Source organism: Ovis aries, chromosome 2 (assembly GCF_016772045.2).
Source record: "Ovis aries strain OAR_USU_Benz2616 breed Rambouillet chromosome 2, ARS-UI_Ramb_v3.0, whole genome shotgun sequence".
Lineage (NCBI taxonomy): Eukaryota > Metazoa > Chordata > Mammalia > Artiodactyla > Bovidae > Ovis > Ovis aries.
The window spans coordinates 216,998,905-217,013,344 of NC_056055.1; the positions used below are offsets into that span (position 1 = coordinate 216,998,905).

At 39.1% G+C, this 14,440-nt stretch overlaps 1 protein-coding gene across 1 annotated transcript in view; it reads right to left on the reverse strand.

Moving 5' to 3' along the window:
• The window catches only part of ABCA12 (ATP binding cassette subfamily A member 12), a 204,189-nt gene that overhangs the window by 30,687 nt on the left and 159,062 nt on the right, over positions 1–14,440 (reverse strand). Inside the window, exons 34-38 of the mRNA XM_042244200.2 lie at positions 10,582–10,834; positions 9,900–9,986; positions 8,976–9,069; positions 4,882–5,009; positions 3,321–3,408 (exon numbers count right to left, since the gene is read on the reverse strand). Coding sequence (XP_042100134.1) covers positions 3,321–3,408; positions 4,882–5,009; positions 8,976–9,069; positions 9,900–9,986; positions 10,582–10,834 — 650 coding nt within the window. The remainder of the gene's footprint in view (positions 1–3,320; positions 3,409–4,881; positions 5,010–8,975; positions 9,070–9,899; positions 9,987–10,581; positions 10,835–14,440) is intronic.

Consider the following 14,440-nt stretch of genomic DNA (forward strand, 5'->3'; position numbering starts at 1 on the left):
AATTTTGTATTATCCATTGATCTCTATGTACAACCAAAAAGTATAAAAAGCCTTCTGAACAATAAAGGATGGACCAGTTTCTCGGACAAGTCTCTCGAACTAGTTTCTTGGAAATCTGGCTCCCCCGGTGTCTCTCTCTCTCTTTCTCCCTCTCCCACCCTCTCCTTTTCAGGCTGAATTCCCATCTGGAGCAGGGAGGCTCGCCATGTCTACTTACTTGCCCCGGCTTCTAAGATCCATGAGAGAGGGAGCCCAAGGCGGGGCACCCTCTGCTATTCAAACGGGCGCCGATGGCCCAACGTAGATGGTGCAAACCTCTTGTCCTGAGATTTTATTAGTTCTTAACGTAAACCAAGTTATTCAGCCTCTTTTCTCCACTAAATGTTCCTACTATGCTATTTCTTCTTAATTTCTTTTATATTTCTAAATAAATAAGTTTTCCTCGCCTACGCCGTCTCCCCTTCGAATTCCCTGGATCCACCAGGGCAGGACCCTGGCCCTGTCCATCACTAACTCCCGAAGTTCACCCAAGCCCATGTCCATTGAGTCAGTGATGCCATCAACCCATCTCATCCTCTGCCATCCCCTTCTTCTCCTGCCCTCAATCTTTCCCAGCATCAGGGTCTTTCCACATGAGTTACCTCTTCGCATCAGGTGGCCTAAGTATAGGAGTTTCAGCTTCAGCATCAGTCCTTCCAATGAATATTCAGGACTGATATCCTTTAGGATGGACTGGTTGGAACTCCTTGCAGTCCAAGGGACTCTCAAGAGTCTTCCTCAACACCACAGTTCAAAAGCATCAATTCTTTGGTGCTCAGCTTTCTTTAGAGTCCAACTCTCACATCCATATATGACCACTAGAAAAACCATTGCCTTGACTAGATGGATCTTGGTTGACAAAGTAATGTCTCTACTTTACAATATGCTGTCTAGGTTAGTCATAACTTTCCTTCCAAGGAGTAAGCGTCTTTTAATTTCATGGCTGCAATCACCATCTGCAGTGATTTGGAAGCCCAGAAAAATAAAGTCAGCCACTGTTTCCACTGTTTCCTCATCTATTTGCTGTGAAGTGATGGGACCAGATGCCATGATCTTAGTTTTCTGGATGTTGAGCTTTAAGCCAACCTTTTCACTCTTCTCTTTCACGTTCATCAAGAGGCTCCTTAGTTCTTCTTCACTTTCTGCCATAAGGGTGGTGTCATCTGCATATCTGATCTTTATTCCAGCCTGTGCTTCATTCAGCCCAGCGTTTCTCATGATGTACTCTGCATATAAGTTAAATAAGCAGGGTGACAATATACAGCCTTGACATACTCCTTTTCCTATTTGGAACCAGTCTGTTGTTCCATGTCCAGTTCTAACTGTTGCTTCCTGACCTGCACACAGGTTTCTAAAGAGGCAGGTCTGGTATTCCCATCTCTCTCAGAATTTTCCACAGTTTATTGTGATCCACACAGTCAAAGGCTTTGGCATAGTCAATAAAGCAGAAATAGATGTTTTTCTGAAACTCTCTTGCTTTTTTGATGATCCAACAGATGTTGTCAATTTGATCTCTGATTCCTCTGCCTTTTCTAAAACCAGCTTGAACATCTGGAAGTTCATGGTTCATGTATGAATTTGGCAATAAGGAGTTTATGATCTGAGCCACAGTCAGCTCCCGGTCTTGTTTTTGCTGACTGTATAGGGCTTCTCCATCTTTGGCTGCAAAGAATATAATCAACCTGATTTCGGTGTCAACCATCTGTTGATGTCCATGTGTAGAGTCTTCTCTTGCGCTGTTGGCAGAGGGTGTTTGCTATGACCAGTGCGTTTTATTGGCAGAACTCTATTAGCCTTTGTGCTTCATTCTGTATTCCAATGCCAAATTTGTCTGTTACTCCAGGTATTTCTTGACTTCCTACTTTTGCATTCCAGGCCCCTATAATGAAAAGGACATCTCGTTTGGATGTTAGTTCTAGAAAGTCTTGCAGGTCTTCATAGAAGTGTTCAACTTCAGCTTCTTCAGTGTTACTGGTGGGGCATAGACTTGCATTACTGTAATATTGAATGGTTTGGCTTGGAAACGAAGAGAGATCATTCTGTCATTTTGAGATTGCATCCAAGTACTGCATTTTGGACTCTTTCGTTGACCATGATGGCTACTCCATTTCTTCTAAGGGATTCCTCCCCGCAGTAGTAGATATAATGGTCATCTGAGTTAAATTCACCCATTCCAGTCCATTTTAGTTTGCTGATTCCTAGAATGTCGACGTTCACTCTTGTCATCTCCTGTTTGACCACTTCCAATTTGCCTTGATTCATGGACCTAACATTCCAGGTTCCTATACAATATTGCTCTTTACAGCATTGAACTATTGTATGGAAATGAGTTTATTCATTTCCATGGCTGAGAGTTCTATTGAATGAATATATAACAATTTATTTATTTATTCTACTGTGTATGGACATTTGGGGTTGCATTTTCAGCTAATATGAGACATGCTACTATATGCATTTTTGTATATGTAACCTGGTACTAAGATCATGGCATGACTTTATTTTTGGGGGCTCCAAAATCACTGCAGTGGTAACTGCAGCCATGAAATTAAAAGACGCTTACTCCTTGGAAAGAAAGTTATGACCAACTTAGCATATTGAAAAGCAGAGACATTACTTTACTAACACAGGTCCATATAGTCAAGGCTGTGGTTTTTCCAGTAGTCATATATGGATATGAGAGTTGGACTGTGAAGAAAGCTGAGTGCCGAAGAATTGATGCTTTTGAACTATGGTGTTGGAGAAGACTCTTGAGAGTCCCTTGGACTGCAAGGAGGTCCAACCAGTGCATCCTAAAGGAAATCAGTCCTGAATATTCATTGGAAGCATTGATACTAAAGCTGAAACTCCAGTACTTTGGCCACCTGATGAGAAGAGCTGACTCACTTGAAAAGACCCTGTTGCTGGGAAAGATTGAAGGTGGAAGGTGAAGGGGACAACAGGGGATGAGATGAGGATGGCATCACCGACTCAATCGACATAAGTTTGAGTAAACTCTGGGAGTTGGTGATGGGCAGGGAGGTCTGGCATGCTGCAGTCCATGGGGTGACAAATAGTTGGATACGACTGAGCAACTGAACTGAACTGAAATGGGTTCTTGTGTATACATGCTTCCTTAGGTTAAATACAGAAGATTGGAACCATTGTATTATGGAGTATACATTATTCCAAATGATTTTCAAATCAACTGACCCATGTTTTATTTTCAACTCCTGAAAATGCTTGAACATTTAAAGTTCATATTCTCATTTGTATGATATCCCAAAAGAAAGATCACAATTTACCTTGGCAAGTGTTCTATTAGCTGGAACAGTTGTTACATCAAAAAGAAGGTCTTTAGTCAAAGGCAGCCCCAAACTCCAACCTCCATATCTACATGGAAAAATTGTTATTTGTTTTAATGAGAAAATATTCATAAATAAATCTAAAATGTTTAACTAAGAGCTCACTTTTTTCTTTCCACTAAGAATACATTTGTAGTATGAAATAAATACGACCTGACAAATATTTTACAGTTTTATCAATTTCTTTTATTATATTTTAGTCTAATGGATATTATAACTAGAAATTCATGGACTCTTAAAAATAAAAAGTGTATTTAAAAAATTCAAATAGAAATTTTAAGGAAAGGTTAGTTTAAACATTGACCAAATTAAGAATGGGCTAAATAAATAAATAAGAATGGGTTAAATACTAAATACTAAATAACACTTTAGTAGTTATACTAAAATAATTTTCATGCGACTATTACCCTAAATGTGATGCTGCAGAGCTATATTTTTGATGTGCAAAGAACACTACAGGATATTCTTCACATTTTTTTTTAAAGTAGGTTATAGAATGGTTTGTTTATAATAAACCTCATTTTGTTGAAAATATTTAATATGTATTCAAGTATACTTGCCACCTTTCTCTCCCAGCTTTATTAAGATATAATTGACAGATAAAACGTGTATATATTTAAGGCATACAATGTTTTGATATATGTATATGTTGTGAAATAATCCCCACAATCAAGTTAATTAACATATCCATTATCTCACATAGTTACCATTTTCTTGTATATGTTGAGAATTCTTAAGGTCTACCCACTTAACAAACTTCATGTAATAATCTGTATTCTTAACTAGACTTGCTGTACTTAGACATCCAGAATGTATTCACCTTGCTTTACTGAAACTTTGTACCCTTTGACCAAAATTTTACCACCTCATCCTTCCCCAGACCCTAATAACCACTGCTGTACTCTTCTGTTTCTATGCATTTGACTATTTTGAATTCCCTATAAAAGTGAAACCATGCAGTATTTGTCTCTATTATTTCACTTGGTATAATATCTTCCAGGTCCGTCCGTGCTGTTGAAAATGTAAGCCTGCCACACTTGCCTCAACGGCAAGTGTTCAGGTGGCTTAGGAACAAGCCTGTGAACTTGCTATACAAGAACACATTTTATTCACATGCAGATATCATACTCCAAGCTTGGAGATGTTCAAATTGGAACTAAGGACAACTGTCACCAAAAGCCATGCCTTGAAACTCTCCAGGTTTGCACAATCCAGTCAATAACTTGTTTTTCGCTTTGAGAAAAAAAAAGTACAAATTTAACAATACATTTTTGAATCCCAAAACAATGCTTTACAATGTGCTCAAATAAATCTTAATTTAGTTATTAATTTAATTTACTTAAATTTTAATATGTAAGGATGTTTAGATAAAACAGAATTTACCCACATAATCAATAGAAATTTGCATTTTATTGTCACAAATTCAAGACAGTTAACTTAAAATTAGAAAACAAGATATTCTATATTAAATTTTTTAAAAACGGGGTTTTTTTTTTTTTACCTTTTTTGTGTAAACTCATTAGCAGTTGATATAAGATAATTTTCCAAGTGGTGCCCAGTGAGGTTATAAATTACTTGGGAAGAATAAGTTCTTCTATGAGGTGGTGAATAGTTAAATTTAGGACATTCCTGAAAAATAAGGTTAAAATAGTTCATTTGGGACAATGCTGTACAAATTAAATAGACAATGTCAAGAAGCTTCAGTCTCATGATCTGTCTATTAGTGCAACTGGTAGAGTGTGATAAGGGTGTCTTCTACCTCTGAAGAGCTGTGAAAAAGAAGTCATCTTGCCTTTGCCAAGAAATAACACAAAGTTATTATTTATATAGAGCGCATACTTGTGTTTAAGACTTGCTTAAAGCCAATAAAGAACACAAGCTAACCAATGTTAGATATTTCTTTCACTGTACTGACAAGCTTGCTATGTCTGGAGAACAACATTGAAGTTTATGATGACTCAAAATTCTCTCAGTTATTCACAGGGAATAAAAAAGTATTTGCCCCAAGGCAATGGCACCCCACTCCAGTACTTCTGCCTGGAAAGTCCCATGGACGGAGGAACCTGGTAGGCTTCAGTCCATGGGGTCGCTGAGGGTCAGACACGACTGAGCAACTTCACTTTCACTTTTCACTTTCATGCATTGGAGAAGGAAATGGCAACCCACTCCAGTGTTCTTGCCTGGAGAATCCCAGGGACGGGGCAGCCTGGTGGGCTGCCATCTATGGGGTCACACAGAGTCGGACATGACTGAAGTGACTTAGCAGCAGCAGCAGCAGCAAATTGAAAAGATAACATTAACAGAGATAAGTTCTCAGGGATGAACAACAGTGGATGAAAGAAGAAAGAAAAGTCACTCAGTTGTGTCCAACTCTTTGCCACCCCATGGACTATAGCCTACCAGGCTCCTCCGTCCATGGGATTCTCCAGGCAAGAATACTGGAGTGGGTTGCCATTTTCTTCTCCAGGGGATCTTCCCAACCCAGGGATTGAACCTGGGTCTCCCACATTGCAGGCAGATGCTTTATCGTCTGAGCTACCAGGGAAGTCAAGTTTAGTTTTAAGGGACTAAACCTAGGTGTCAGATTCCATTTTACCCATATCTAAATCTAATTTATATATATGTCTTATATATATGTTGCTGATTCATATATAAGTTGCAAACATAGTACAGAGAGTCCCTGTATGCCTGTCACCCAGTTTTCCCTATTGTTAGCATCTTATGTTACCGTCAAAATTCAGTGCCTGGGTCTATTACTATTAACCAACCTCAGAGCTTAGTTTAAACCCCTTACTTATAAGTTTTAGCTTTCTGCACTCCCTGACTTCTTACTTTCCATTGGAGTGTATCATGCTTCGCTGCCACAAACTTTAGTTTGGAAAAAGCCTAGCACTTTTCCAGTTTTTCCTCCCATCTTCCACATAGTGTCTCAGAGCCTGAGACTAGCACCACATGCGTGGATCAAGAGCATAAAGTTACAGCTTGCTCTAAAAAAAGAATGCTGAATTTCACCTTGCATCAAGTTATAAAATTTGAAGATCACATTCTATAATGCCTCTGGTTTCATAAAAAGAGATATGTATGAATGTTATTTTTAGCTTTAATTTTTTATTGAATTATACAGAGAAAAGCATATATACTATAAGGATACTGTATGATAAATTTTGACAAACTGAAAACACCCTTGAACCAGCAACTGGATCAGAAAACAAAACAATGCTAGTACCCTAGGAGCCCCCCTTATCGTGTTTCCTTTCAACCCTATAACTCCCAAAGTAACCAGCACAGAAGAGTTTTGTCCATTTTTGTATTTTATACAAATATAATTGTATCATATGTACTCTCTCATATCTGGACTTTTTTTCACTGATCATTTGTTTGTGAGAACATGATGTGTATAGTTGTAGATCAAATAGAGGAAAACAATAGAACGGTAAAGACTAGAGATCCCTTCAAGAAAATCAGAGAAACCAAGGGAACATTTCATGCAAAGATGGGCACAATAAAGGACAGAAATGATATGGACCTAAAAGAAGCAGGAGATACTAAAAAGAGGTGACAAGAACATACAGAAGAACTGTGCAAAAAGAGTCATGGCATCCAGTACCATCATTTCACGGCAAGTAGATGGGGAAAAATTGGAAACAGTGATAGACTATTTTCTTGGGCTCCAAAATCACTGCAGATGGCTACTACAGCCACAAAATTAAAAGATGCTTGCTCCTTGGAAGAAAAGCTCTGACAAACATAGACAGCATATTCAACAGCAGAGACATCACTTTGCCGACAAAGGTCCTTATAGTCAAAAGCTATGGTTTTTCCAGTAGTCATGTACAGATGAGAGACATGGACCATAAAGAAGGCTGAGCACCGAAGAATTGATGCTTTCAAACTGTGGTGCTGGAGAAGATTCTTGAGAGACCCTTGGACTGCAAGGAGATCAAACCAGCCAGTCCTAAAAGAAATCAGTCCTGAATATTCATTGGAAGGGCTGATGCTGAAGCTATAGCTCCAATACTTTGGCGACCTAATCTGAAGAGCTGACTCACTGGAAAAGACCCTGGTGCTGGGAAAGATTGAGGGCAGGAGGAGAAGGGGATGACAGAGGATGAGATGGTTGGATGGCATCACTGACTCAATGGACATGAGTTTGGGTAAACTCAGGGAGTTGGTGATGGACAGGGAGGCATCCATGGGGTGGGAAAGAGTCAGATATGACTGAATGACTGAACTGAACTGAACTGATTCTACTGTTGCTGGGAATTTGGGAGGCTATTACAAATATTATTACTATGAGCATCCCAGTATATGTCTCTCGGTGAACTAGCACTTCTGATGGGTATATAATAGGAATGGAATTGATGAGTCCATACGGTATGTATATCATCAGCATTAGCAGATACTATCAATGCTTTTAAAAATTGTTTACATAAATGTGGATTCCCATCAGCAGACTATTAAGTTGAAAAAATTTTAATCTACTTTAAAAAAAAATAAAATCTATCCAGATTCTATTTTTAAATACTAAGTTGGTAGACTTTTACTATGAACTAAATAAAACATGCAAAGAATTAGTTAGGTTAGATGAGAGATTAGAAAACACTTTGAGAACTGGGTAAGAATAATACTTATAATGCAAGGATTTCAAAAATGCTTGCTGGATTCTAGTTTTTATTGTTTATAACTGTCTTATGTGAGGCCACAAAAAATGGTTGCACTTACAATATAAGATGTAATCATATGGCACTTTGAAGAGAATATTGCTAGATTCCTCCCCATAGGGAAGTGTTGGTAACATAGTGACTCTCAGAAACTAACAGTGACCTCTTTTCTTCAGCAATCTTTAATTTCTTAAAAGTTTACTGAATTGATAGACCTAGGGGTTCCCTGATGGCTCAGTCAGTAAAGAATCCGCCTGCAATGCAGGAGACTTGGGTTTGATTCCTGGGTTGGGAAGGTGCCGTGGAAGAAGGATGGCAGCCCACACCAGGATTGCAGCCGGGAGAATGCCCATGGACAGAAGAGGCTGGCGGGCTGCAGTTGATAGGGTTGCAAAGAGTCGGACATGACTGAGCAACTAAGCACAGAAAACAAAAGTGTGTTTCTATAGAATACAGACAGGGTGTTGGTTGGAAAATCTTTAATGTTTCTTTCAGGACATGAATTATTCTCACATCCTGGAGGTGTTGCTTGGAGGCATATAGAGTTCTGTTCTGGACTTAAATACTACTAACTTCCCAGCTGACCACTATGATAGAAATCTCACCGTGCTTTCAAATATTACATTATGGAGGCATTTTGTTGTGTGAAACACAGAGCTTTCTGGTTACAACTGAACTGAGCCCCAAAACTCACTTTTAGTCAGTTTCCACGAAGACTGTCATAGAGTTACCTACCCCAGGAAGTTTGTCCTAAGATGGATTTAAAACAGTGACCTGAAGTTCAGTGTTTCTGAGCTGTTCAGATCCACATCGCTGAGCTACTAGCTTCTGTAAAATGAAACTATATCCCCTCTTTGGGAATCTAGAAAGATCTTTCAAGCTTTGATATTTGTTCCTTTTGTTTTTACTTCACTGAAAGCAAATTCCATCTTACCTGGGTGTTTTCTGAGCAGGAGCAAACTCCAAAATTAGTGATAGGTTCTCCACTGCTGTTCCATTTTCCCAGACTGTCTCTGTTTAAACACCTCCTGCAAGTAAGAATGATATTAAAGTGAGGTGTGTGTACATTCTTATGTTTATGTATAAGCGGGTATTTAGTATTGAATTCAGGTATAGTTCTCAGTTCAATTTACTGATTTTTCACAACTTGAAAATATATTGCACTACCATTTCCAAGTGATCTGACATCTTATGGGGGAATGAGGGACAGCACTTAACGATTAAGCAGTGCTGAGACCAAAGCTCATTGCCTCAATGTGGCAGGATGGAACTTCTTGATCCCTTTATTTTCTTTGCTCTTTTCATCCTCTCCTCTGAAGGGAAAGGGATTTTTAGAAAAATAATGCACTAATGTCAAGTTTGCATGTGTCATATACTATTTTGAAAGTTTGAATTTTTGTTGCTGTTCAGTTACTACATCATTTTGAATAAGCAACACTATATAGTGCAAAAGTCTGGGGACTGGAGTCGGAAGACATGTGTCTTGGCTTTAGCTACACAACCTACTCTTTAGATTTCTTTTGATAAGTATCCTAGTTCACATGAGCCTCAGTTTTTTTCATCTTAAAAATGAGATTAACAATTCACAGGGTGGTTGTGATTGTTTAGTGAAAATATGTATACAAACAAACTTTACAAGTTATAAAGCACCTCTTACTATTTCAGTATAGCCTCACCACGGAATGAACTAAAGGAGATAAATAAAGTCTTAAAAGATAGACTTCAGTCAGAGTGCTGACCTCCTCAGTCAAACAACACACACTCACCCATCCACACTCTGCCACATACATGCACATACATGCATGCCCGTGCACACACACTGGAATGCTGGGAAAAAAAAAAAAAAAGAACTACTTACAGATCACTGATATTCAAACACATGTTGTCAATGCCAGGGAAGCTCCACATTGCTGAGACCAGGTCTTTTGTGCTTGGGTGATAATTTCTATAATATTAAAGGACAGAAACAAATTTATGTTTCCTTCACTAGAGTTCCATATTAAACTCATTCTCATGAATAATTTGAAGAAATGACATATGCTGAATACAGGACTATTTTCTTAAAAATCTAAGAGAGATGTAGACTCAGAAAGAAGGTCACACAAAAAAATAAGCACCTGTCTCTATTTGGCTGTCTTATTATTTTCCTATCACATGCATTTAGTGATCACCTACTGCATACATAACATTATATTATACACAATTCTGATACTGCTTTTCTGTATTTAATAAAAAGTTATTTGCCACGTATTACAACAGATTGAGAATCCATACCTAATCTGGTTTTCCTGATTAAATATTCATTAAAAATAAAAATCTACCTTAACTTTATTTTTAGACAAATACAAAAATTCTTACAGTTGTTTGCTGGTGAGGGAAGTGTCATGTTGTGATAAATCAAACTGTCTATTTCTTTGGCAGGATCAGGTATTGTGGCTCTGAGTTCTTTATTCTTCAGCATTCTATGACATTCATTCAGGCACAATGCACCTCTGCAGGCATTGGGAAAATGTTGTTTCAGTTAAAGGAAAGACACTTACGCATAGAACGTTGTCTGTTCCGAGGTACCATAAAGAGATGGGGTGATTTGGAGCTCTGGATAACTGTTGCTGGAACTCCTCAGCGTGCCGAGGCCCATGGCGGTTGTTACAAAGACAATGGGGAGAATAACCTGTGCTATGAAGCCCTTCCAGTTCCGGCGGGTGTGATGGAACCTCTTAATGAGTATAGCCATAATCTTCTTCAATAACAGTTTAAAACCAACCGATCTCTCTCCTCTGGTCAGGATTTTGTCTGATTTTAAAAAAGAGAGAGAGATTTAACATGGTTATGGGAAATCTTGATAAATCAAGCAATAAAGTAACTTCAAAGACTATGGACCCTGCTTAGTTAACTTATATGCAGAGTACATCATGAGAAATGCTGGAGGAAGCAGAAGCTAGAATCAAGATTGCCAGGAGAAATATCAGTAACCTCAGATATGCAGATGACACCACCCTTATGGCAGAAAGTGAAGAACTAAAGAGCCTCTTGATGAAGACGAAAGAGAAGAGTGAAAATGTTGGCTTAAAGCTCAACATTCAGAAAACAAAGATCATGGCATCTGGTCCCATCACTTCATGGGAAATAGAAGGGGAAACAGTGGAAACAGTGTCAGACTTTATTTTGGGGGCTCTGAAATCACTGCAGATGGTGATTGCAGCCATGAAATTAAAAGACGCTTACTCCTTGGAAGGAAAGTTATGACCAACCTAGATAGCATATTTAAAAGCAGAGACATTACTTTGCCAACAAAGGTCCGTCTAGTCAAGCCTATGGTTTTTCCGGTGGTCTTGTATGGATTTGAGAGTTGGACTGTGAAGAAAGCTGAGCACCGAAGAATTGATGCTTTTGAAGTGTGTTGCTGGAGAAGACTCTTGTGAGTCCCTTGGACTGCAAGGAGATCCAACTAGTCCATCCTAAAGGAAACCAGTCCTGGGTGTTAAATGGAAGGACTGATGCTGAAGCTGAAACTCCAATACTTTGGCCACCTCATGTGAAGTGCTGACTCATTGGAAAAGACTCTGATGCTGGGAGGGATTGAGGGCAGGAGGAGAAGGGGACGACAGAGGATGAGATGGCTGGATGGCATCACCAACTCGATGCAGAGGAGTTTGGTTGAACTCCAGGAGTTGGTGATGGACAGGGAGGCCTGGCGTGCTGCGATCATGCGGTCACAAAGAGTTGGACACGACTGAGTGACTAACACTTTCACTTTCTTCATTGATCAGCTATGGGCCTGAGTCTCTCCATCTTAAAAGCATATGTAAAAGTTCTTTGAAAATTATAAATTATTATACACAAAATATTCTTTGTCATATACATAGTAATCTTAATGTCAAAGTGAGACTTCTAGAATTATATAAGTGAATATTGTCACCAATCTCCTAAAGTCTCAGTGCAGAATCAATATGTATTACTGACTACTAATATTAAAGAAGTAGCTTCTATCAAAAGATTGAATTCAAATAAAATAAACAAGAGAGCAAAACATCTGGTGGGCTGCCATCTATGGGGTCTCACAGAGTCGGACACAACTGAAGCAACTTAGCTGCAGCAACAGCAGCAGCAGCAGTATAACTCATCCCTGTTGTCAGTAACTTGGTGACCATAAGTCTAATTGGCTCTCATTATGGAGCCCAGTCAGAGAAGGCGATGGCACCCCACTCCAGTATTCTTGCCTGGAAAATCCTGTGGACAGAGGAGCCTGGTGGGCTGCAGTCCACGGGGTCGCTAAGAGTCGGAAACGACTGAGCGACTTCACTTTCACTTTTCACTTTCAGGCATTGGAGAAGGAAATGGCAACCCACTCCAGTGTTCTTGCCTGGAGAATCCCAGGGATGGGGAAGCCTGGTGGATTTCCATCTATGGGGTTGCACAGAGTCGGACACGACTGAAGAGACTTAGCAGCAGCAGCAGCAGCAGCAGCAGCATGGGGCCCAATGAAGTCACCTTAAACGTAGGAAAAGCAAAATGCTCTCCTCCAAAGTACAATTCTAGTTCAAGTACTTATTTGTTGTATTGTTTTTAGAAATCTGGACTGACTATATAGCATTTTAAAACTCCATTTTTACCACTTCAGTCACAGAAAAGAGCTCATTGGAAAAAATGCCTAGCCTCCTCCCCAGAAAGCCTACCCCACTCCCATGTCTTCTGAGAGTGAGAGCTGCACAGTGGTGGAGGTCATAAACTGTGGCCTGGGCCTCTCAGGTGGTTCGGTGGTAAACAATATACCTGCCAATGCAGGGGTTGGGAGAGACACAAGTTTGATCCCTGGGTTGGGAATATCCCCTGGAGAAGGAAATGGCAATCTACTCCAGTATTCTTGACTAGAGAATCCCACGGATAGAGGAGTCTGGTGGGCTATAGTCCATGGGGTTGCAAGAGTCGGGACACAACTTAGTGACTGAGAATGCATGTCTCAGTAGTGCTCATACAACAAGATAATTTCAGCAGTCCCCTCTAAAAATAGTTTCAAATATGACATTTCTTCTGAAGGTCTGCCACCACGCATTCCTTTACATGTGATAAAATGACAGTATTTGTCAACTCTGTGGATATTTTTAATCCTCCATCACAAATTATGCAGCACAAAAATTATGATCTTCATTTAGCTGATAAGAAAAAATACAAAGCTGCTTAATTTAAAATGAATTCCAATTAAATAGAGTGAACAAGTTTAAATGAGAACTCGTATCTCTGAAAGGGGAATGGCAGAAGGAGCTAAATATTGAAAGTTAATCAGTATGCTTTTCTGTTTCTTGAGACATTACATGTCGATGACGTATAGGTGTATCAAATGGAGCAAATACGTGCTTTCTAAATGATAATGTCAAGGAGGGGAACGTTCTGACGGAAGAATAGTTTCAAATTAGGAGACAAATGCAGAGGTGAATGCATAACATTTGCTTCCTGAAGCAGATGACCCTGCTCTAAGTTCTCAATTCCATAGTCCCAACAATTATATTTCCAAAAGGTGACATCTGAGGAATCTAGCAGAGGAAAAATGAGACTCCCAAGTTCCAGAGTTATACAAACACCAGCGATTATATTTTCTGAATTTTAGAGTCAAGCAAATGTTTCATCATAAGTTCTATTCCTAGAGATTTTTCCCAATTTAAGCAAAACTATTGAAATGATTACTCCATAATTTATACATGGTTTTACTATATGCTTCCTTAAGTAAATAGCATTTCCAAAGGCATAAACTAACTGTCAGAAAGAATATAAGACAGGATAAAAGCTATTTTCAAAAGGGCCCAATTCCTCAAAGCTGTGACAAGTAACAGCGTTTTCCAAACATATCTTGTGTGAAGAATTGGAGGTGGGAGGGAACCTATTATTATAGATTCTTCACTGTTCAGTCCAACTTCATGAATTCAGTGCATGCTCAGATGCTTCAGTCATGTTCGACTCTTTGCGACCCATGGACTGTAGCTTGCCAGGCTCCTCTGTCCATGGGATTCTCCAGGCAAGAACACTGGAGTGGGTTGCCATGCCCTCCTCCAGCAGATCTTCCTGACTCAGGGATCGAAACTCCATCTCATATGTCTCCTGCATTGGCAGGTGGGTTCTTTACCACTATTGCCACCTGGGAAGCCCTGTTGGACACCATCAGTTATAAGAAGTATTGAACTTGTTGAACACAAGTTGGAATAAGTCATATCCTGAAAATGACTTCTCATAGCTAGACAGGATACACATCACTACCCTAACAAGGAAGTTGATGTTCTTCAAAATATTTTTGCAATAGGGAATTCAATTTGGTTTGATAAATATTTTGTATATAAAAATAAAGGTTATATTTCTTTATTCTTTTTAAATTTAGAAATTATAAAGTTGAATTAAAAAATTCTGTCC